At 37.9% G+C, this 24,168-nt stretch overlaps 1 protein-coding gene across 3 annotated transcripts in view; it reads left to right on the forward strand.

Annotated features, from left to right (window-relative positions):
* The window catches only part of SMC5 (structural maintenance of chromosomes 5), an 88,706-nt gene that overhangs the window by 23,666 nt on the left and 40,872 nt on the right, over positions 1-24,168 (forward strand). For all 3 annotated transcript variants that reach the window (XM_039219175.1, XM_039219176.1, XM_039219177.1), the window contains exons 8-10: positions 472-543; positions 19,657-19,912; positions 21,073-21,227. In XM_039219175.1, coding sequence (XP_039075106.1) covers positions 472-543; positions 19,657-19,912; positions 21,073-21,227 — 483 coding nt within the window. The remainder of the gene's footprint in view (positions 1-471; positions 544-19,656; positions 19,913-21,072; positions 21,228-24,168) is intronic.

The raw sequence follows: 24,168 nt of genomic DNA on the forward strand, positions 1-24,168 counted from the left end.
CACTCCCGTGCACATGCACGCACTCTCTGTCTTTCTCTCTCTCCCTCTCTCTCTCTCTCTCTCAAAAATAAATAAACTTAAAAAAAAATTAGACCTAAATTAAAAGTTTTTATGGTCATGGCTCTTTAAGGGAGATTTTGGAATCAGAGATTTGGAGAATGGTTTAAACTATGGACCCCTGCTATCCGAATAGGATTGTTTTTAGGATCAAATGAAATAACATGAGATAATAAATGTGAAGAAATAAAGAAGCCTATGTATGCATACTGCTACAGCTATTTTTAATCTCAGTAGGAATAATCTTTTATAGATTTGCAAGTAACTTTTTATTTTTGGTGATGATTATGAATTTGGTTTGAAAGAAATCATGAAAAAGCATTGTGGGTTAATTTAGTATTTGGATGGGTGGGCTACCTAATTTGCTTGCTTGAGATTTTAATTAAATTCCCCTCCTTCTGGCTAATCTTTTAGGCAACAGATATTAAAGAGACATCTCAAAAATGCAAACAAAAGCAAGATATTATAGAAAGGAAAGATAAACAGGTAAGGTTCGCTATTGACATTTTTATTATGCTAATTTACCCCAACTTTCATGTTTAGGTCTGGATTTTGGGGCGACTTTTTGTTTGGGAATTGTGTAAAGTTTTCTTCATTCTCTGCTTCTTAATCTATGAGAGATGCTAAAATCTCTACTAAGAAGTAGAGAAGTTGGACAAAGGGAAATTAGGAAAATACCGAAACTACTCATCGATAAGCATTATGATACCTGTAACTGGATGGCTATAGTTTTTTAATGGGGTGATGGTAAAATTGGATTTCGTTATCTCAGTAGCAGAAATTAAATTTTAAGAGATTCTGTTAAGACTAGGGCATTACAAAGCTAATGACAGATTCTTTGTGCACAGGTGTGCGGCTTGATGGTAAAATTATTTTAGGATGACTGTTCCAGAAGACAGGCTTTTTAGCTAAGGGATCCCCAGCTGTATGTGGGGTTTTGTTCTTTAGAATCATTTGGAAACGAACATTTGAATTCCCTGTCTTAGGGAGAGGTGCATAACCTGAAGCATTCCTGGCGTTGAAGCGTTATGTTAATATTCCGGTTTTTAGCCTTGCCCCCTTTTCTGCGCCTTCATCTTCAAAGCCCAGCCACATCTCATTTAATTTCTCCAGAGAAGAAACTTCGTATTTCCCTGGCAGAAGCGAGCCTGTCTGTGTTGAGTGTTCGCTGTGTGGACGGGGTACAGGAGGTGGGGCAGCGCAGCCCTTACATACTTGACGTCTCCTAGTTATTGAGAGTCTCTGGAGTTTGTACTTTGGTTTTGTTTTGGAAGAGTCCTCTATCCTTGTTCCTGTCCTTTCACCCCCTTTACGCTGTGCCCCCCACCCTGCGCTGCTAAATCAGCTGTCCCTGTGCTGTCCTTTCTGAACGTTACTGAAGTCTCCAGTTGCTGGTGCTGCCTTCCTTGTTCTCTCCATCCTTGTGGGAGGGAGTGAGTCCTTTTTTTAGAGTTTAGGAGGGAAAAGACATAAAGATTTCATCTTTAAAACCTGAATGGGAATACAGGTCGATAAATTGTGTAATTGAATCATCCTTGTCTTTCTTCATACATCTTACTTGCTGTTTTACTACATTGCTGGATTCAACTAGAAAATCTTGTATTAAGGATTTTTCACACCATGTGAGATTGGCATAAAATTTTGTTTGGTTTCATCCTAAACTGGGTTTTTCAGTGTTACACTGACTTTTTAAGTGGTTTAATGCTTCTTGGACCATTATTATCTTTCTGTGCCTGAACATATTTGTTAGGGCTTGTCATTTTTATAAGTTACTTCACTTTTAGCCTTTATTAACTTTTAATAAATAACATTTTAGGGAATAAATATTTATCTGCTTATCACTTACCTCCGTCTCCTATATGTTGATAAGTGCATTTATTGCTTTTCCCTTTAAGATTTTATATTTTCAGTTTAACATTTTTATTCATTTAAGGTTATATAGGAGTTCTTACTGTTTTAAGGTCTATGAATATGGAATTTCAAGACTTTAACGTAGAGTTCTAATTCTTTTCCTTGATGGTTAATAAATGTAGACTTTATTGTAGATATTTTGGACTTTTATATTTGATTTTATACATGTTCTGTATATATTCAAAAAGAATGTTTTTAGGTATGGAGGTTTATATACGTGTATATGTATTTGTATGTGTGTATGAATATACTTATATATGTGTTAGAACGGGTTTACTATGCTTATATTATGCAGATGTTCTGCATACTTTTTTGCCTACCTGAATTGTCCATTTTTAAAGTGAAATACCTTCTGTGAGTGTAGATTTGTCTATTTTGCCTCAAAATTGTATTAGTTTTTGCTTCCTAGATTTTAAAACTATGGTGTTTTGTTACTTCTGCATCATGTTTTGATTTACTTGAACTGCTGTGAGTAGTGTATCCTGGGTTTTGTTTTGTGGTTTATGTTAATTTCGCTTGTTGACACTTTTTCATACAGTAAGGGAGCTGAACCAGTTCCATTTACTGTTGTCTTCTACTTTCTGTGCTTTTTGTTTGATTTCTCCTGCTTCCTTTTCTACTTGCTGTTGCTGGTGATAAAGGTTTTCATATTCCATTTTTTCCCCTAAAGTTATATATTCTAAGCCTATTCTACTGATTACTCTTAAAGTTTAAATAGCATGTTTTTAAGAGTTATCAGCATTTTTATTCTTCCATTTAATTAAGATACTTTCTCTTCCTCCACTCCACGTCAGTATCCTCAGAAATTCTACTTGTTGGTTATTTAAAATGTTATTTTTTACTATCTTTTCTTATCTAGACTTAGTATGTTATTGGTTTATTTGATTATATTCTTATACTACTTCTGCCCCATTGGAGGTGGGTTTTTTTCTTGCTTGGATATATTCTGTGGGTGTTTTAGAGACCTGTTTTGGGTGATGAACTTTCTGAGTCCTCCTATGTTGGAAAATACATTTTTTGCACTCATTCTGGAGGACTAATATTGCTGAATCAAATTCTGAATTCTAAATCGTTTTTTCTTAACACTTTGACAGTCTTTGCTGTGCGTCCCATGAGGTCCAGTATTGTTCCTGAGAAGGAACAGATACGAGAGATAGGCAGGCTCTTGAAGAAAAAAGAAAGGAAATTAAATTTGATTCTAAATTCTGTGAGAAACTGAGAGGACATTAGAAGTTTTTAAGCCACAGAGAAACAGTATTTCATATATTTTTTAATAACACGCAGGATTGCCTTACGGAGAATAGACTGTGGGACAGAAAAGTAGAGAGTTCAGTTACGAGGCTGCTCAAGTAGGCTAGGTGCGTGAGAATGGTGGCTTCCCCTCACATGGTAGCAGGTGACAAGCATATTTAGAAAACTGAACCACAAAATTTGCTCAGGGAGTAGATAGAAGGATTGAATTGTGGAGGAATTGAGGATCACATCTAATCTTTTGACTTCACAATTGGATGGATAATGGTTCCTTTTACTGAAATGAGGATTACTAGGAGAGTGGAAATGAAGAGTTCTATTTGACTATAAAAGGTTTCATCCTTTTACTTTAAAACTATTTGTGTCTTCACATCTAAAATGTGTTTCCTGGGGCACCTGGGTGGCTCAGTTTGTTAAGCATCTGACTTCCGCTCAGGTCATGATCTCACTGTTCCTGGGTTCGAGCCCCACATTGGGCTCTGTGCTGACAGCTCGGAGCTTGGTGCCTGCTTCAGATTCTGTGTCTCCCTCTCTCTGCCCCTCCCCCGCTCGCACTCTGTCTCTCAAAAATAAATGTTGAAAAAAACTTAAAATGTATTTCTGTGGATCATGAGTTTTCCTTTTTCTTATTGAAAATATTAATATACAATGTTACGTTAGTTTCAGGTATACAGCATATTGATTCAACAATTCTGTATGTTAATCCTTATTTACCAGTTACTAAGTCTTGGACTTAGTTCACTTAACATGCCTTCTAAAGTCCATTTGTATTGTTGCAAATGGCAAAATCTCATTCTTTTTTATGATTAATATTCGTGTGTGTGTGTGTGTGTGTGTGTGTGTGTGTGTGTATCCATTCATTTATAGATGGCCCCTTAGGTTGCTTCCATATTTTGCCTATTGTAAATAATGCTACGGTAAACATAGGGGTGCATATATGTTTTCAAACATGTGTTTTTGTTTTCTTTGAGTAGTGGAATTACTGGATCTTACAATGTTTCTCTTTTTTAAGTTTTCAGGGAACCTGTATACTGTTGTCCACAGCGGTTGCACCATTTTATATTCTTCCCAACAGAGCACAATGGCTTCAGCCTTGCCAACATTTGTTATAGTCTTTTTGATACCAAACTTTCTGACTGGTGTGAAGTGATTGCTCTTTGTGGTTTTGATTTGCGTTTCCCCAATGGTGCGTGATGCTGAGCATTTTTTAATGTATCTTTTGGCCATCTGTATGTCTCCTCTGGGAAAATGTCTATTCAGGTTCTCTGCCCATGTGTTAACCAGGTTTGTTGCTTTTTGTAGTGTTTTTGTTTGGTTTTGCTTTGCTTTTTGGTATTGAGTTGCATAAGATCTTTATATATTTTGGATGTTAACCTCTTATCAGATTGGATATTAACCTTGTATTGCATGCAAACATCTTTTTATTCACTAGGTTGCCTTTTTGTTTTGTTGATAGTTTTCTTTGCTGTGCAAAAGCCTTTTATTTTGGTATAGGAGTAGTTGTATTTGGTATATCAGTAGGTCTAATAGTTTATTTTTGCTTTTGTTTTCCCTTGCCTGAGGAGACATAGCCATAAATACCTTGCTAAGGACAATGTCAAACAGATTACTGCCTATGCTGTTTTATAGGAGTTTTATGTTTAGGTAATTTAATCCATTTTTAGTTTATTTGCGTGTGGGGTGTAAGAAAGCCCAGTTTCATTCTTTTGCAAGTAGCTGTCGAAGTTTTTCAACACCATTTATTGAAAAGACTGTCTTTCCTTTATTGTATGTTCTTGTCTGCTTTGTTGTAGTTTGACTATATAGGTGTGGGTTTATTTCCAGGCTCCGTGTTCGTTCGACTGAGCAGTGTGCCTGGTTTTTGGACTGGTACCATATTGTTTTGATTATTATAGCTTTATAATATATCCTAAAATCTGGGCTTGAGATACCTCCAGGTTTGCTTTCTCTCAAATTTTCTTTGACTCTTTAGGATTGTTTATGTTTCCATATGAAGTTGAGGATTATTTGTTCTCATTCTGTGAAAAATGCTCTTGGTATTTTCATGGGAATTGCATTGAATCTGTAGATTGCTTTGGATATTAGAACAATTTAATGATATTAATTCTTCCATTCCATGAGTATGGTCTTTCATTTGTGTCGCCTTTGATTTCTTTCATCAGTGTCTTACAGTTTTCAGAGTGTAAGTCTTTCACTTCCTTGGTTAAATTTATTCCTAGGTATTTTATATTCTGGGGGTGCAGTTATAAGTGGGATTGTTTTCTTAACTTCTCTTTTTGCCCTTATATTGTTAGTTATGGAAATGCAACAGATTTCTTCATATTAATTTTGTATTCTGCATCTTTACTGAATTCACTTATCAGTTCTAACAGTTTTTTTGGTGGAGGCGTTAGAGTTTTCTATATGTTAGTGTCATGCCATCTGCAAATAGTGACAATTTTTACTTCTTCTACCATTTTGGATGTCTTTTATTTTTCTTGTCTGGTTGTTGCAGCTAAAACTTCCAATATTATGTTGAATAAAAGTGGTGATAGTGGATGTCCTTTTCTTGTTCTTGATCTTAAAGGGAAAGTTTTCAGTTTTTCATCGAATATGGTGTTAGATATGGGTTCTCTTCATAGATAGTCTTTATTATGTTGAGGTATGTTTCTCTCTAATCATGAATGGATGTTGTATTTTGTCACATGTTTTTTCTGCACGTATTAAGATGATGATATGATTTTTATACTCTTGTTAATACGCTGTATCACATTGATTGATTTGCAAACACTGACACCCTTGTATCCATGGAATAACTACCACTTGGTCGTAGTGAATGATCCTTTTAATGTGTTGTTGAATTTGGATTGCTAGTGCTGTACTTTGTTGAGGATTTTGCGTCTGTATTCATTATATACTGGTCTGTAGTTTTTTAGTTGGTTGGTTGGTAGTATCTTTGGTTTTGGTATTGGTGAAATGCCGGCCTTATAGAATGAATTTGGAAGTTTTCTTTCCTGTTCCAGTTTTTGGAATAATTTGAGAATAGATATTAACTCTCCTTTAATTGTGTGGTAGATTTCACCTGTGAAGCCATCTGGGCCTGGACCTCTTGGCTGGAAGATTTCTGAGTAGTGATTCAATTTCATTACTAGTATTTAGTCTATTTGAATTTTCTGTTTCTTCTTGATTCATTTTTGGGAGATTATAGGTTTCTAAAGACTTATCCATTTCTCCTAGGTTGTCCTATTGGCCTATAATTTTTCATAATATTTTCTTATTCTTTATATTTCCATGGTGTCCATTATTTCTTTTCCTACACTTCAGATTTTGAGGCCTCCTTTTTTTTTTTTCCCCTTGATGAGTCTAGCTAAACGTTTATCGATTTTGTTTTATCTTTTCAAAGAACTAGCTCTTGGTTTCTCTTTTTTTAATCCTTCTATATTTCATTTATTTCTACCTTCATCTTTATTATTTTCTTCCTTTTACTAGCTTTGGGCTTGCTTCTTTCTTTTTCTGACTCATTTTGGTCCAAGGTCAGGTTGCTTGAGTCTTTCCTTGTGGAGATAGGCCCCTGTACCCCTATAAAATTCTGTCTTAGGACTGCTTTTATTGCATCCCAAAGATTTTGGCCCATTGTGTTTCCATTTTCTTTTGCCTCCATGTGTTTTTGTATTTCCTCATTAATTTCTTAGTTGACCCATTCATTGTTAAGTAGCATTTTGTTTAGCTTCTATGTGCTTATGTTCTTTTCAGGTTTTTCTTATAATTGATGTCTGATTTTATACCATTGTAGTCAGAAAAGGTACTTGATATGATTTCAGTCTTAAATTTATTGAGACTTGTCGTGTGGCCCACTGTGATTCTGTAGAATGTTCCATGTGTACTTGAAAAGAATGTGTATTCTGTTTTTGGATGGAATGTATTACATCTGTTAGATCCATCTAGTTAAGTGTTGATCAAAGAGCTACTGAGCTACTGTTTCTATGTTGATTTTCTTCTTCTTTTTTTTTTTTTTTTTTGGTCTGGATGATCTTACCCATTGATGGGGTGTTAAAGTCCTCTACTGTTATGTTAATTTCTCACTTTGTTAATACTTACTTTATGTATATAGGTGCTCCTTTGTTGGTTGCATGGATGTTTACAACTGTTTTCTCCTCTTGCTGGACTGATCTCTTTATCAGTATGTAGTGCTCTTCTTTGTCTCTTGCTTTAGTATTTGTTTTAATTTCTATTTTGTCCTATATACTGCAACCGTTGCTTTTTGTTGCTCAGCTTTATTTGCATGGAATATCTTTTCCCATTCCTTCACTTTGGTCTGTAGGTGTCTTGAGGTCTGAGGTGAGTCTCTTGAAGGCAGCATATACATAGATATTTTTTTTTAATCCATTTAGTCATCCTGTCTTTTGACTGGAGTACTTAATCCATTTACATTTGAAGTAATTATTGATAGGTATGAACTCATTGCCATTTTGTTTATCGTTTTCTGGTTCTTTTTGTAATTCTTTCTGTTCATTTCTTCTCTTGCTCTCTTATCTTATGGTTGAAAGCTTTCTTTAGGGTTATGTTTGTATTGCTTCCTGGGTTTTGTGTGTGTCTGTTTTAGGTTTTTGATTTGTGGTTACCCCCGGGTCCGTATATAACATCATATGTGTGTAGCAGTCTGTTTTAAGTTGATGGTTCCTTAAGTCCAGACACATTCTGAAATCACTACATTTTTGTCCCCCCCTTTCACATTATATGTATATGATGCCATATTTCAAATCTTTTTATTTTAGTATCCCTTGACTAATTTTTGTAGGTATAATTGTTACTAATTCTGTATTTTAACCTCCCTACTGACTACAAGTGATTGATCTGCTATCTTTAGCACATGTTTGCTTTTACCTATGAGACTTTTTTCCTTTTATCATTTTCCTCTAGTTATGGCCTTTTCTTTCAACTTAAAGAGCTCCCTTTAAATTTAGAGAGAACTCCTTTAACTTTTGTTTGTCTGAAAAACTCTTGAATCTCTCCCCAATTCTAAAAGATAATCTTCCTGGGTATAGTATTCTTGGTTGTGAGCTTTTTCTTATCAGCACTTTGAATATATCAATGATACTCCCTTTTGGCAGGCAGAGTTTCTGCTGAAAAATCAGCTCATAGCCTTAGGGGGATTCTCTTGTATTTAACTCTTCTCTTGTTCCTCTAAAACTCTTCTGTTTATCATTACTTTTTGGCATTTTAATTATGTATCTTGGTGTGGTCCTCCTTGGGTTTATCCTGTTAAGGGCTCTCAGTGTCCTGGACTTAGCTGTCTTTCCTTCCTCAGACTAGGAAATTTTTCAGCGAGTATTTTTTAAAATAAGTTTTCTGTCCCCTTTTTTCTCCCTTGTCTTCCTTTATTTTTATTTTTTAAATGTTTACTTATTTTTGAGAGAGAGACAGACTGAGCACAAGTGAGTGGGGGCAGAGAGAGGGAGATGCAGAATCTGAAGCAGCCTCCAGGCTTTAAGCCATCAGCACAGAGCCCACATGGGGCTCGAACCCCTGGACTACAAGATCATGACCTGAGCCGAAGTCCGATGCCCAACCGACTGAGGCACCCAGGCGTCCCACTCTCTCTTCTCTTTCTGGGATCTCTATAATGTGAATGTTACGCTTGATGATGTTGCTGAATTCCCTTAACCTCCTCTCATTTATTATTATTTTTTTTGATATTCAGCTTGATTGCTTTCCATTATGCTCCCAGATCATTGATAAGTCCTCTAATCTGTTGCTTCTTTTAGTATATTTTTTATTTTAGTTATTAAATTCTTTTGTTCTGGTTGTCATATGTTCTTTATTGAAGTCTCATTGAGATCATCTGTTTCCTGAAGTCCCAATTTTTGTGACCTTTGTTTTGAGTTTTTGTAAAGTTCAGTTATTTATTTTGTGAGAGACAAGCAGGAGAGGGGCAGAGAGAATCCTAAGCAGACTCCATGCTGTCAGCACAGAGCCCAGTGCTGGGCTCTATCTCATGAACCATGACATCATGACCGGAGCCAAAACCTGGAGTTGGATGTTTAACTGGCTGAGCCATCCAGGTGTCTCGGAATTCTTTATTAGGCATGTTGCTTATCTCCATTTCATTTAGCTTTGTGAATTTTGTCTTGTTCTTTTATTTGGGACATATCATTGTCTCATTTTGTCTAACTCTGTGTTTGTTTCTATGTCTTAGGAAAATCAGCTACATCTCCTAGTCTTGAAAGTCATAGCCTGTGTAGAAGGCTGTGGTACGCGGTAGTGCAGCATCTCTCTGGTGTTCCAGGAGTGCCCTCTGTGTGGACTGTGTATGCCCTGCTCTGTGGCTGAGCGTGTCTCACCTTCAGCCCGGCTGTCTGCAGTGACCCAGAATACGTGGTGTGGGTGCACTAGGCAGGGTTGGTCCCTGTGCTCCTGCTGAGGCCTGAGGTTGCCTCAGGCTTGTTGGTGGGCAGGACTTGCGGGTGGCCTAGGTGTCTGCAGTTAGCCTCAAGGCCATAGTTGCAGGAATATCATAGGGTATAACTTGCTCCCGGCTCCCTGCACAGCCAGCTATGAGTCTGGGCTGCTGGAACTGCGTATGTGCCGGATATGCCAGTGTGGGGTTATGTCCCCCCAGGGCAGGAGTCACTTCAGAGTGGCACCAGTTATTGCCGGAGCCATCTGCTGCCATAGGCAGTGGTTTGGATGGGCTGGTCCACTGGGGAGTGCTTGGGTGGAGCACATAATGCTCTCAAGACAGATCTCAAGTTAGACTGAGAGCGCTAGTGCTGGCAGACAGGCCCTCTACCCTGAGGGAATGAATGGAAGAACAGCGGCATCTGTGGCATCTGCCAGCACTTCTGTGCCTGGAGAGATCTCCTGAAGATCCCTCCCTGCCCCTTCAGTACACGTTCTGAGATTAGTCAATAAATTCCTTCTCTTATACCCCAGGTACTTAACCAGCTACTACTTCTCTGTTGTCTTGAGCAGCGTTTTTTGTTAGGCTGGCTCTGTTAAGGGCACAGACTGAATTTCCTATTGCCCTCTGGTTCTTTCAGAGTTAAATTCTGATCTTGTGTTTAATGTTTCTTATTTATTTTTTTAGAGAGGGAGAGAGAGCACGAGCGAATGAGGGAGGGTCAGAAAGAGAGGGAGACAGAATCTGAAGCAGGCTCCAGGCTCAGAGCTGTCATCACAGAACCCGACGCGGGGCTCGAACCCAAGAACTGTCAGATCATGACCTAAGCTGAAGTCAGACGCTTAACCGACTGAGCCACCCAGGCGCCCCAAATTATGCTCATTTTTAAAGCCACATGTTCAGGTCTTCCCACTGCAGGCCCCAGTGCCAGGATTGGCTGGTGTGGAGTCTGATCCTCTCACTTCTCTGTGCTTGTAGTGTCCTTGCCATTTGTGATTACTCCCTCCAGGGCTTTCCTTCCCAGTAGTGTCCTCCTTCCCACCCTTCCTATCCTTTTTTTTTTTTCTTTAATGTTTATTGATTTTTGAGAGAGAGGGCTTGCAAATGTGTGTGAGTGGGGGAGAGGCAGAGAGGGAGGGAGGCAGGAGCAGGAGCGGGCTTTGTGCTGACAGCAGAGAGCCCGGTGAGGAGACTCGAACTCCCGAACCATGAGATCATGACCTGAGCCAAAGTTGGATGCCAACTAAGCCATCCAGGGGCCCCCTTCTTACAGTTTTCTCTGTGGCCTCCTCTTTTCAGTAGACTGGAGGATGTATTTTGCTTGTCTTTTAGATTGTTTTCAGGGTTAGTTTTATAGATGTAACTGTTACCTAGATGTGTCTTTAGGAGGAAGTGAACTCAGGACCCTCCTACCTAGCCATCTTCTGTATCCATTTTGCCTCTTCCTGTCTTTAATTGAGTGTTTAATCCATTTACATTTGATGTAATTACTGGCAAGGCAGCTTTTTTGCTAATTTGTTTCCAGTGTGTCCTAGAACTTTTTTGTTCCTCTACTTCTCCATTACTACTTTATGTTAATAAGTATTTTCTGTTGTGCCATTTAAATCCCCTTCTTTCCTTTACTGTATATTTTTTGAGCAACTTTCTTTGTGGCTGTCTTTAGGATAACAGTATCTTAATTTATAGTAATCTAATTTATATTAATACCAACTTAATTTCAGTAGTATGCAAAACTTTGCTGCTGTATAAGTCCATTCCATTCTTCCTCCTTTGTGCTATTGCTGTCCTGCAAATTGTACTTTATTATAAGCCTATTAGCACAGTTTAATTATTTTTTCATACAGTTTTGTTTTTGTAATGATAATGTTTGATTCTCTGACACCAACCCAATGTCCTACATTCAAATTCAGTTTGGATCCTAACTACCTGAAATTAGAGCATACTCTCCAAGTTAAGGGCTTGGTCCCACAGGACAGCCCTTGCTTCATATATCAGTCTCAAGGCCCCAGACCTGTACTTCTACCTGACGTGGCTACAGATGCAGGGATTCCCATGGCCCCCTGTTAAGTTCTGCGTTCACTACAGTGACAGAGCTCAGGAAAATGTTACACTTAATAATTCCTATTTTTTGTTTTTTGGGTTTTTTTTTTAAGATTTAAAACATTTTTTTTAAATTTTAATTAAAAAAACTTTTTAAATATTTATGAGAGAGAGAGAGCCGGGGAGGGGCGGAGAGGGAGACAGAGAATCCGAAGCAGGTTCCAGTCTGTGAGCTGTGATCGGAGAGCCTGACATGGGGCTCGAACTCATGAACGGTGAGATCATGGCCTGAGCCGAAATTGGATGCTTAACTGTCAGAGCCACCCAGGTGCCCCAAGAATTTTTAATTTTTAATTAATCTCTTCACCCAGTGTGAGGCGGCTTGAACTCAAAACCCCAAGATCAAGAGTGTCATGCTGTAGCAATTGAACCAACCAGAGGTGCCCTAACAACTCTCAGTTGATTATAAAGGATACAGTTCAGTAACAGCCAAATGGAAGAAATGCATAGGACAAGATATGGCAAGTGGAGTGTTCAGAGCTTTCATTCACCTCTTCTAGGTGCTTCATCTTTCCAGCATATTGACCTCTTCATCAAACCAGAACCTCCAGAACCTTGTCGTTTAAGAGTTTTTATTGAAATTTCATTATGGAGGCATAATTGAAGAAATTATTGGCCATTGGTAAATGAACTCAATCTCCAGTTATTTTCTCCTCCTTGAGTTCAGGGCGTGGGGCGGAACCTTCCAACCCTCTGATCATGTGGTTGATTCTTCCAGCAACCAGACCCCACTCTGAAGTGATCTAGGGGCCCTTTCAGGAATCATCTTATTAGCATAAAATCAGGCATGTTCAAAAGGTGCTCAGTATCAATAACAAAAGATATTCCTGTCACTCAGGCAATTCCAAGGATTTTAAGAACTCCAAACTAGGAACTAGGGAGTAAGACCAACTGTATATATAGTTTTAATCAATACTATGGTTTATCTTTTAAATCAGAAAAGAGAAAAAGAAGTTACAAACAATAGATATGTTTGCTATTTTTTATATTAATCATGTAGTTACCTTTACTGGTGCTTTTTATTTCTTTGTATAGGTTCAGGTTATTGTCTAGTGTCCTTTCATCTTGGCATGAAAGACTGACTCTAGGTTTTCATGTAGATCTGCTAGTAATGAATTCTCTCAGTTCACATTTATCTGGGAATGTCTTAAATTCCCCTTTGTTTCTGAAGGGTAGTATTACTGGATACAGAATTCTTGTCCGTCCGTTCACCCCCCCCCCCCCGCACTTTGAATACGACATCCCACCGCCTTCCTTGTTTTCTCATGAGGAAGCAGTCAGCTATTAATCTTCTTGGGTATCCCTTGTACCTGATGAGTTACTTTTTCTTGCTTTCAATGTTTTGTCTTTAAGCAGTTAATGATGATGGTTTCACTTTATCCTACTGGGAAGTTATTTAGCTTTTTGGATATGCAGATTAATGTTTTAGATCAAAGTTGGGAAGTTTGGGGTTTTTTATTTCCTCAGATACTCATTCTGCCTCTTTCTCTTCTATCCTGAGATTCCTGTTCTGCATATTTCGATCTACATGATGGTATACTTTGATACACTTTTTATTCATTTGTTTTCTTTTCATCAAACTGGATAATCTCAAGTGACTGATCTTCAGGTTCCCTTTGTTTCAGTTATTGTACTTTTCAACTCCACAGTTTCTAGTTGGCTCTTTTTTATACTTTATTTCTATATTAATAACTCTCCATTCAATGAGACATTGTTTCCTTTAGTCATTTAAACATGGTTTTCTTTACCTCATTGAAGGTTTTAAAGTAGTGTTTTTAAAATAGCTTTTGTTGGGGTGGCTAGTGGCTCAGTCGGTTAAGCGTCCGACTCCGGCTCAGGTCATGATCTCACGGTTCGTGGATTCGAGCCCCACGTCGGGCTCTGTGCTGACAGCTCAGAGCCTGGAGCTGCTTCACATTCTGTGTCTCCCTCTCTCTCTGACCCTCCCCTGCTCATGCTCTCTCGCTCTCTCTCAGAAATAAAGAAACATTTAAAAAGTTAAAAAAATATATCTTTTGTAAAGTTTTTACTTGGTAAATCTATTTCTGGACTCCCTCAGGGGTACTTTTTTTCTTTAATTATTTTTTTAAAGTTTACTTATTTATTATTGCGAGAAAGAGAAAGCACAAGCCAGGGAGAGGCAGAGAGAGAGGGAGACACAGGATCCGAAGCAGGCTCCAGCCTCCGAGCTGTCAGCACAGAGCCCAACATGAGGCTCAAACCCACAGACCATGAGATCATGACCTGAGCTGAAGTCACAGACAGCCACCTGAGCCACCCAGGCGCCCCAGGGATATTTTCTATTGACTGCCGTTTTTTCCAGTGTGTGGCGTATAGTTTTGCTAGTTTATAGCTGTTTTGGGTTTCACTTACTGTTTGCACTGTAGCCTCAAGGTGAAACATTCTTTGTATGCACAGAGCCTCTGAAAGAGCTTAGGGTCTCCTCCAGTCTTTCTGGAGAACGTGTATGATCCTAGGCATGCCCACCGTCCTACTCCCCTAGACTTCTGGATTCTCAGGAGCTTCCAGAGTCTCCTATGCGTGTCGTCTTCTCTAGCGTTTTAAGCTTTAGCTTTTTTGGCTACCTTATTGCTTGCCACAACTGTTATTCCTCATGAAACAACTGTGGTGTTTAAACATTGCCACTGATTGTTTCTGACAAATGCCTTCAGGGAAAAAGACTTCCAGCTGTGGTGGAGTCATGTAAAAAATACAACCTTTGCAAGTAAGTTTTACCGTAAGTGCAGACAGATCGGATAATGGCACTTGTTTGAGAATGAGAACTTTGAAAACTTTCTAACCTTGTTCTGACTTTGACAGTGGCCATTAAGTAGCTGATTTCACTGTGATTGTGGGCTGCTGATTTTCAAGGCTGCCAGGCAACTGCGGAAGGGAATGGGACATGTTTAAAATCCCACATGTCTTGCTGTTTTTACCGAGATTCAGGCATTTTATTTGAATCAACAGTCTCCAGGTTATTATAAATTTTGATTAAGTTCCAGAATTCCAAAAAGTTAATTCTGACAATTTTTGTCAGTGCTTTCATTGTTTTTTTGGAGGAGAGGATTTTAGGTTTGATTTTGCCATTCCTGATGACACGGAAATCTTTCTTAATGTCTACAGAAAAAATGTTGCAGGGATTTTAATAGGAATTGTATTAAATGAGTATATCAGTTTGGGGAAAATTGAAACCTTTACTTTGTTGAGTCTTCCAATCTTTGAACACAGTATGTCTTCATCTGTTTGGATCTTTGATTTCTTCTGTAATCATTGTGTAGTTTTCAGCGTACAAGTTCTCTGTGTTTTGTGAGATTACACCTATTTTTTCCTCTCCCTTTCTCTTTTTAAGAAATAGAGTCCTTGGGATTCTCTGCATAGGCAATCCTGTCATCTACAAATGGAGACAGTTTTATTTTTCTTCTGATTTGTATGCCTTATATTTTCTTTCTTGCCTTCCTGCACTGTGTTGAAGAAGAATGGCAATGTTGCAGGATTCTCGCACAGAGTCATGACACCGAGGCTTTTCTTTCCAGGAAGCAACTTTATTTGTGCCGGCACCGCCCAGTTGGGCTCGTACCCAAAGAACTGAGCGGCCCATATTGCATAGTTTTTTTTTTTATGCATTTTCTATTTCTTTGTCTCCCATATATGGTAACACACAGAAACATGCAGTCTGATTAAGTTGTCTCAGTTTACAAGGCCATGGGGGGTGTAGGCACCTGGGCGCATATCTAGGTGACCTTGAAGTCTTCTCTCCTTAGGGAGGGGTTCCTACCACAGCAAGAATGGACATCCTTCTCTCATTCGTGATCTTAAGAGGAAAGCAGTTTTTTATTTATTAATTATATTACTGTAGGTTTTTTTATAGATTTTTTTTAAATCAAGTTTGGGAATTTTCATTCTATTCCTGTGTTTCTGGGAATATTTATCATTGAGTGTTGGATTTTAAGTGCTTTTTTTTGGCATTTATTGATATGACGGTGTCTGTGTTCATCTTTAGCATTGAACATTGATGCATTACCTTGATTGATTTTTTTCCATCAAATCAACTTTACATCCCTGAAAATCCTTCTTGGTTGTGGTATATAAATATAATTTTATATATTGTTGAGTTCTATCGATTAACAAAGGATTTTTGTGTCTCAGGGATATTCTGTAGTTTTCTTTTTGTACTGTTTTTGGTGTCAATGTCAACTAGTTTTATAAAATTAATTCAGAAGCGTTTCTCCTTTTCTATATTTTTATAGAAGAGATTGTGTAGAATTGGTGTTACTTCTTTAAACATTCTGAATAATTCTCAAATGACACTATCTGGGTCTTTAAAATTTCTTTTTTGGGGGAATTTTAAAATTATGAATTAAATTTAATAGAGCTATTTGAATAATCTATTTCATATTTAATGAGTTGTGGTAGTTAATTTTTTTTTGAGGAATTGATCTATTGTGTCTAAGGTGTCAAATTTGTGCATAAAGTTTCTTACTATCCTTTGATGTCTGTTGTGATACAGTGATACTCCTACTTCATTCCTGATATTGGTAATTTGTGTCTTCTCTTCTGGGGGAGGGAAGGCAATCTTTCTAGAGGTTTGTTAATTTTAATTGTTTTTTGCAAAGAACCAGTGCTTTGTTTCATAGATTTTCTGTTTTTCTCTTTTTAATTATATTGATATCTGTTCATATCTTTATTATTTCCTTTTCTTCTGCTCAGTGTGGGTTTATTTTGCTTTTTTCTGGGTTCTTGAGGTGAATCTCAGGTTACTGATTTGAGACTTCTCTTGTGTATGGACTTAATGCCTCTCATCACAGCTTTAGGTGTGTTTACAAATTTTGATACGTTGCATTATTGTTTTAGTTTAATGTACTTCTTCACTTTACTTGAGACCACAATTATTTATTCACCTACGGATGGACATTAAGGTTGCTTCTGGGTTGGGTCTGTTACCAGTAAGACTGCCATGAGTATACCTGTACAAGTTTTGTAGATGTATATGCTTTCATTTTCTTTGGTAATTTCCTAGAATATCATAGGTATATATTTTACTTTTGAAGGAATTAACAGGCTGTTTTCCTGTTAAATGATTGTGATTTCTTGTAGTTGTCATTGATAAAAGTTGACTCTTGATGGCTTGGAATTAAAAAAAAAAAAAAAATGGTCCTTCACCATAAGTGATTAGAGAGACCCTGCTTGAAATGGCCTCAGTTAGATGTACTGGAGATAGGGTGATGGGTTTCAAAGCAGGAATTTTAACAATGCTGTTAATGAAGTGTGAGACAAGGTCCTTAGCTGAGTGAGCAGAGGGCCTGCAGCAATAAAGGATTGAAGAAAGAGGAAGCCAAGATGTGAACTCCTTTTAGGATGAACACACATTGATGAGAGAAATGTAATAGGTTTGTCTAGTAGTTTTGAGTTCGTATTTAAGTTTTGTGGCTGTAAATTCAAAGCGAGACATGTTTTCGGAGAGTTTCTTCAATTAGTTCAGCTGCGTAGATACAGATAGATAGCAGGTATGCAGTTAGTCCCTATTAAACCTATGCTTTTTTTCCTGGCTGGTGTGACATCAGAATGGTCAGGGAACAAGAGGTCTTTGCAGTGGGTCCTGTACTGGGTTGTGGAACCTCAGGAGGTTAAAAAAAGAAATGAAGGAGATGATGGATTGTGAAAAGGTAGAAGGGTCACTGCATTACAGGAGCCTGTGGTGTCAAAGAACAGTTTGAATACCACAGTAAGTAAAATGCAACTAATGGGACTGGAAGAATAAGATTGTAGAAATGGCTTTCAGGTGGATGATTTTTGGAGATTTACATGATCTGAAGTATAACCATAGGAGAAGGTGGCTGAGGAAGGGTTTAGGAAAAGGTGGTTCAAGTCCAGGAACACAAGGGCCAAAGGGATTGATTTTCTGTATATGTGATGGGCATATGATAGAGAGGAAAGCAGTGGGGAGCTAAAATCATCCATGAATGGAGTGAGGATGGTTTTTTGAGGGAGGTAGTTAACACAGCAACAGAGGTAATGGGTGGTAAAGCCTGATACCATGGTCTTCTAGAGAAATTAAATGGGGCTCAGTTAATAAAGAAATAGTACAGTAGTGATTCATGAGGATTAATACCCTCTCTCCACTTCTGAGTCCTGAAGCGGTCTGAAGGATTATGGCAGGAGAAAGTATTTGGAGAGGGCTCTAGAAGTGTCTTTCAGTGTCAACTGGAACAGTAGAGAACATTCATGGAAATTGAAGATGATGGGTGATCATGGAAGTTGCTTGGATGAGTGTGGCACACGAGTGAGTAGGAGTTGAGACAACTTAGCTGGAAGGGCAGGGGTATTGGGCTGCTTCCCAGTTTTTCAAGTCAGACCAAAACCTCTCAGTACAGATTTCTTTAGTAGTCCAGTGAGTTTTGGTAGCTTGGTGGGTCTTTTTTGCTGCAGAGGTATTGTTTGCTAAATTTCTTGTCCCTTTTTCATGGAGCTGGACTTACTCATGTGTTTGGTGATTCTTAATTCTGTACCTGTACCTCATTGGACTTCATGGGTTTCCAGCCGAACGGTGTGGCTTCTGGTCTCCTTGCTTCTTTTAGGCCCATTGAACATTGTTAACTTTCAGTTACAGATCCGTATCTTAATTTTTTCAAATATTTCTGTCTTTTGCATGTTTGGTTTAGGAGAGAGGATTTTGGTATATTTCAGTTTGTTATCTTGACACTGTCAAAGTTAAATTTTTAGAAAGGAAAAATTGATATCCGCCCCAATGTCCAACAATAGGGAATAGGACAAAAGGTATTATATCCATAAGACGTTACACAGATATCAGAATTTTGTTTTGCCAAGGACACAGGAGGAATGAGGAACTGTTCTCAACACATTTTTAGTGATGTCATTTAATAAAACATATGTCCTATAGAAAGATGTAAATAAGTAGGTATTAAAATGTAAGTGTTTAAGGACATTGTAGATGATTTTTATTAAGTTTATATGTTTACATGTTTTCTGTAATGAATATGTTCCTACTTTTATAATGGGGATAAGGTAAGGGAGTAAAGATGACTTGAAAAGAAAGCAAACTAACAAATTATGTTGTATGTTAACCTTAACCATTATAATACAAAATTCTATTCTTGTTAAAAAAATAGGATGTATACGCATATATGTGTGCATGCATGTCTTAAAATCTTAACTCTAAGTAGTCTTTATATGGTTTTGATAAAAATCTACTGGCAGATGATATGATTTGTTTTTTTTGTTTTTTGTTTTTTTTATTTATTTCTAGGAGGGAGAGAGAGAGAGCATGAGCAGGGGAGGGTCAGAGAGAGAGGGAGTCACAGATTGAAACAGGCTCCAGGCTCTGAGCTGGCAGTCAGCACAGAGCCCGACGCGGGGCTCGAACCCACGAACCGCGAGATCATGACCTAAGCGAAAGTCGGACGCTTAACCGACTAAGCCACCCAGGCGCCCCTTTTTTTTAAAGTAATTTACCCTGCTAAACATAATATTTTGAGGTTTTGTCAATCTATAATTGCAAGTAATAGTAAATAATTTTGTTGAAAGACAGTAGTTCATTTAAGTTTAAAGTTAAGAGTGACAGTCATAATCATCATTTCTATTATTACTGCTTAATTGAAAGTGTCATATACCATATAGATGCTGTGTGAATTTCAGTCTTCTGGTGTATAGTATGTGTTTACTTCCTGTCTGTATTTAGAAATCTGATTGGCTTTATAAATATTCTGTTCATTGAGCAAATATTTAATGAGTGCTAACTGTATGCTAAGCATTGCTCCAGGTACTTAGGGTATATTAGTGAACCAATAAAGATAACCCAGGTGGTCTGGTAGGAGTAACAGCCCATAGCAATATACCTTTTAGTGAAGAGAACACCCATGTACCTAGATGGTTTGCATTTTAAAAACTGTATTACTCTCCAAGCCTTCTAAAGCCGTACTAACCTACTTGTGTGTTACTAGATTGAGGAGCTGCAGCAGGCTCTCATAGTAAAACAGAACGAAGAACACGATCGCCAGCGGAGGATAAGTAACACTCGGAAGATGATCGAAGATTTGCAGAATGAACTGAAGTCCGCAGAAAATTGTGAGAATCTTCAGCCTCAGATTGATGCCATTACAAATGATTTGAGACGAATTCAAGATGAAAAGGCATCATGTGAAGGCGAGGTGTTCGATAAGCGAGCAGAGAAGGAAACCCTAGAGAAGGAGAAAAAGAGTAAGTTTTGTTAAACTTAGGGTGAAGAGATGTTTATAAAATGGAGATCTGTTCCTGTTGATGGACTTCCTTCTTCCCCTGGAACCAGGCCTTTAACTGCTCAACTCCCTTTGTTGAGGAATCTCAGCTTGGGTTTTCCAAATTGATCTCTTAATTACCTATATGTATTATATACTGTGCGTTGCCACTGGGTGACCACTGTCTTATCTCAGATTATTATGGTGGTTGATGCTTATTTTTGCAAGAGAGAGAGAGAGAGGGAGACAGAGGATCTGAAGCAGCTGGCTATTCAACAGCAGAGAGCCCACTGTGGGGCTCGAATTCATGAACCACAAGATCATGGCCTGAGCTGAAGTCAGACGGTTGACTGCCTGAGCCACCCAGGCGCCCCCGTAGCTTTTTTAAAGGTTTTAATTTACCTTAAAGACAAAAGAAAAAAACATTTGCTGTAGTATTTCCTTAAAAAATGATTGGGGTGCCTGGCTGGCTTAGTCGGTAGGGCATGTGACTCTTGATCTCAGGGTTTTGAGTTCAAGCCTGGTATTGGGTGTGCCGCCTTCTTAAATAGGCATTCTCTTGTTCTGGAGCCCCCAGCCCCCCACCCCTTCCCCCACCGCCCGTGCCCCTCCTACCGTCTAGATGGATTGTTTTCGAAGCCTCCTGTGCGTCTGTTATCTGGGATTTGTCGCAGATCCTTGTCTGTGTTGGATACATTTATTCTGTGTCTTTGTTTTTCTTGCATTATTCTGTTATACATCTTTGGGTAACCTCCTAAGAAGAGAGATTTGGGATTTAATTACAGATATCTGGAATTTAATGGAAATACCTTCAGTTCATGGTCCCCTTTTAACTTGGTTTTGTTATATATATGACTGGGTTGAAAATAATTTTTCTCTCAGATGTTTGAGGGCCTATTGCAATCACCTTGTGTTAGCAAATTAGTGCTTTCTTAATCTTTTTTATGTGGCCTATTTTTGATAGCTTAAAGGTCTTTTTTTTTTTAATCCTAGGTGTTTGGAAATTTGATAATAATTTGTCCAGGGTTTTGCTTTCTCACTGTGTTGGATACTTGCTGAGTGGTACTAACTTTTAGATCTAAGATATGCTTTTGTATTATTTAATCAAAGTTCTCAAAGATATACTTTGTTTTCCTTTTTTAGGCGTGGGTGATAATATTGTACGATTTGACAATCTTATGAATCAAAAGGAAGACAAGCTGAGACAGAGATACCGTGACACATACGATGCTGTTTTATGGCTAAGAAATAACCGGGACAAATTTAAGCAAAGAGTCTGTGAGCCTATAATGCTCACGGTAAGAAATTTTGTTCATCTTGGTAGCATCTGTTAGTTTGATTATTGTAGTCATTATAGATTTTTATTGTTTTAAGAATTCTTAGTGTTATTAACACTGTGCTTTTCCATTATCCAACTTGTGGCAACTGGTATGCTGCTGAATCCATACCGGAGTTTTCTAAAGGGTCCTTGACTGATAATAGGAAAAGTATGAAACTGTTAGCTTACTGACCAGGAATCTTGTATAAAATTAGTTTGGTTAGCTAGTTCCTTCTGGCTGTTATTCTTAACATATAGCAGGCAATAGATTAAATGCTGCCAAAGGGCTAGAAACTGTTGTGAATAACTATGTTGATATGGGGGAACTGACAGAAGGTAGAGGGGAGAATTACCGGCAATTATTAGAGCATTCTGAGGATTCTGAGACTGAAACCAGCATAAACCTTTGATAGCTCTTTTTGATGATCATGGGTCATTAAGAAGAGGGTAAGCTGTATTTAGTAAATCATTTAATGAAGTGTGGCCATGAAAGGGCTAGCACGATTTCCATCTAAAATATTAAAAGTAATCATTTTGGCCATGGAAAGGGTAAAGAAAGTAAACAGCACGTTCTTTCGTAGTGATATATTAGGTATAAGATGAACTTAAAACTTACCACAAAATGACTAAAGGATTGTTTTTGCTGGGTAATTTTTTTTTTTTTTTTTTTACTTTAGAAAAGAATGCACTATAGATCCTTGCAGGATTCATGAAAACTTCTATTTTCTGTAATTTGTGTTATCCTTTACTTAAAATCATTTTATGTAGTTGTCTTTTTTTATATCTTAGATTATGTTAGCAAAATTAATATGCATAATACTGTATTCTCTTCTTGCTCAGGTATGTATTATTAGAGTATTTTTGCCAGATCAAGAAGGGAATATCTATTTTGGATGCAGACATTATTGTTTTGATTAATCTGGTAAGGACTGAAAGAAAATATAAGAAAATATTTTGATCCTTAACATAATAAATTATGCAAATAATTGTCAACAGATTTTTGTTAAAATATCAACCTCAGACCTCTAATTCACAACTTTACTAAATTTGCCATCCTTCTATCATTTGATCTCCTCTAACAGTAGCCTGTTGCCAAGAGGGATTATTAGCAGGCATATATTTACATTACAAATTACATTTGAATTTTGACATAAAAAGATAAGCACTGCTTTTTTTTATCCTTTCTGAAATAACCCTTCACCTTTCCCACCACCTTCTTCCACCTGTATTGCTCCCCATCCCTGTCCCAACACACACACTTACCTGACTCTCCAATATATAGTTGAAATGTCACCAAGGTAGGCAAGTTAGGAATATATAAGCTTAAAATTTTAGTCCAGTAACTTGTCAGCTAGCAGTCCGCTTCCAGGAGTCATTTCTGACCACTCCAGTCTACAATGGAAGAAGTGTGCAAAGATTTATTTATGGTTCTCTTTCTCACAGCAGTGTTTATAATAGCGTAATGATGGTGAGGCAGAGAATAAAATTTCCAGAGCTATTATGTGGTCATGCAAATTACTCTACATCCATTAAAAATGTCATTCTAGGTCTCTATTAGTATAAAAGAATATTTATGACTTATTAATGAATTATAAAGTAGGTTATAAGATAGGATGTAGAGCAAGATTTTGTTTTTTAATGTTTACTTATTTTTGAGAGAGAGAGAGAGAGAGAGAGAGAGACAGAGCTTGAACTGGGGAGGGGCAGAGAGAGAGGGAAACATAGAATCTGAAGCAGGCTCCAGGTTCTAAGCTGTCAGTACAGAGCCCAATCTGGGGCTTGAACCTGCCAGCCCTGAGGTCATGACCTGGGCCGAAGTCGGACACTTAACTGACTGAGCCACCCAGGCACCCCAAGAAAGATTGCATTTTAAAAAGCTGAAACAGTCTGCCATTAACCACCAGATCACCTTAGAGGGCTGTGCCGCCGCTGTCTACTTCTCTGTGTCTTTGCTGCATCGCAAAGACATGCCCTTGAGGAACTTTACCAGGTATCTTCTTTACCAGAGAAGTTAGTGAAGGTGCAGAACTGACGACGTGAGGAAGTCTTCCTTCAGGATGGCAGGAGGCCAGACTGAGTGTAACGCAGTGTGCATTCAACCTGGGGAGAAAAGTGTGACTTAGTCACTCCTGGAAGTACACAAACTGGCCAGGCACAGAAATGACCCCCACTCGTGTGACTCTTTTGAGAATCATTGTCTAAATGAACAAGTGAAATTTCTCAAAGAACGAATGACCACAAGATGGAGACCCAAAGATGTGACATAACAGCATCTCTGATACAGGAGAGTGATAAGGAGAGCTGAGAGGCTGACCCCTACAGTCACTTTGGGGTTACTTTAACCCTTTCTAAAAGTTAGAGCTAACACCCACTTACATTTTCTTTCATTTGTACCATTCCTTCTGAGGAAGTAATTTGGTCCCAGAAAATACTGGGAAACCGTAGACACTGACTTGCTATAGTGTTTATGTCCAGGTGATGGTGTTTTATTGGGCTTTAATTTTTTTGCTTGCTTATGTATCAGTTTTCCCATGTTTATGCTAACTGAAATTTTATCATTTAAAATTGTACTATTTGCCAACATTTATATGACAAGCATTGTACTAAATTTTTTACTCTGTTTTAATCCACATTTATTTCTGAGGTGCAGACTATTTGGCTCTACCCATTTTGCTAAAACACTAAAACTTTCAGAGGTTTAAGTTGTACCTCTTTTGAAGCAACCTCTGTCTGACCCCAGAGCCTTAGCTCCTAACTAGTATACTGCATTTTATGTATGTGGTACACAAATACCTTTTCTTTCATAAATCTTTATTTTTCCAAGAAAGCTGATTTCCATCTGCTGAAGGTAATCTATTTCCACCCCCCAAAATTCCATAGATAGCACTTTTTAGGCACCTCTGTTAAAGAGCTTTAGCTCG

The sequence above is a fragment of the Hyaena hyaena genome, unplaced genomic scaffold (genome assembly GCF_003009895.1).
Source record: "Hyaena hyaena isolate Hyena2069 unplaced genomic scaffold, ASM300989v1 scaffold_799, whole genome shotgun sequence".
NCBI lineage: Eukaryota > Metazoa > Chordata > Mammalia > Carnivora > Hyaenidae > Hyaena > Hyaena hyaena.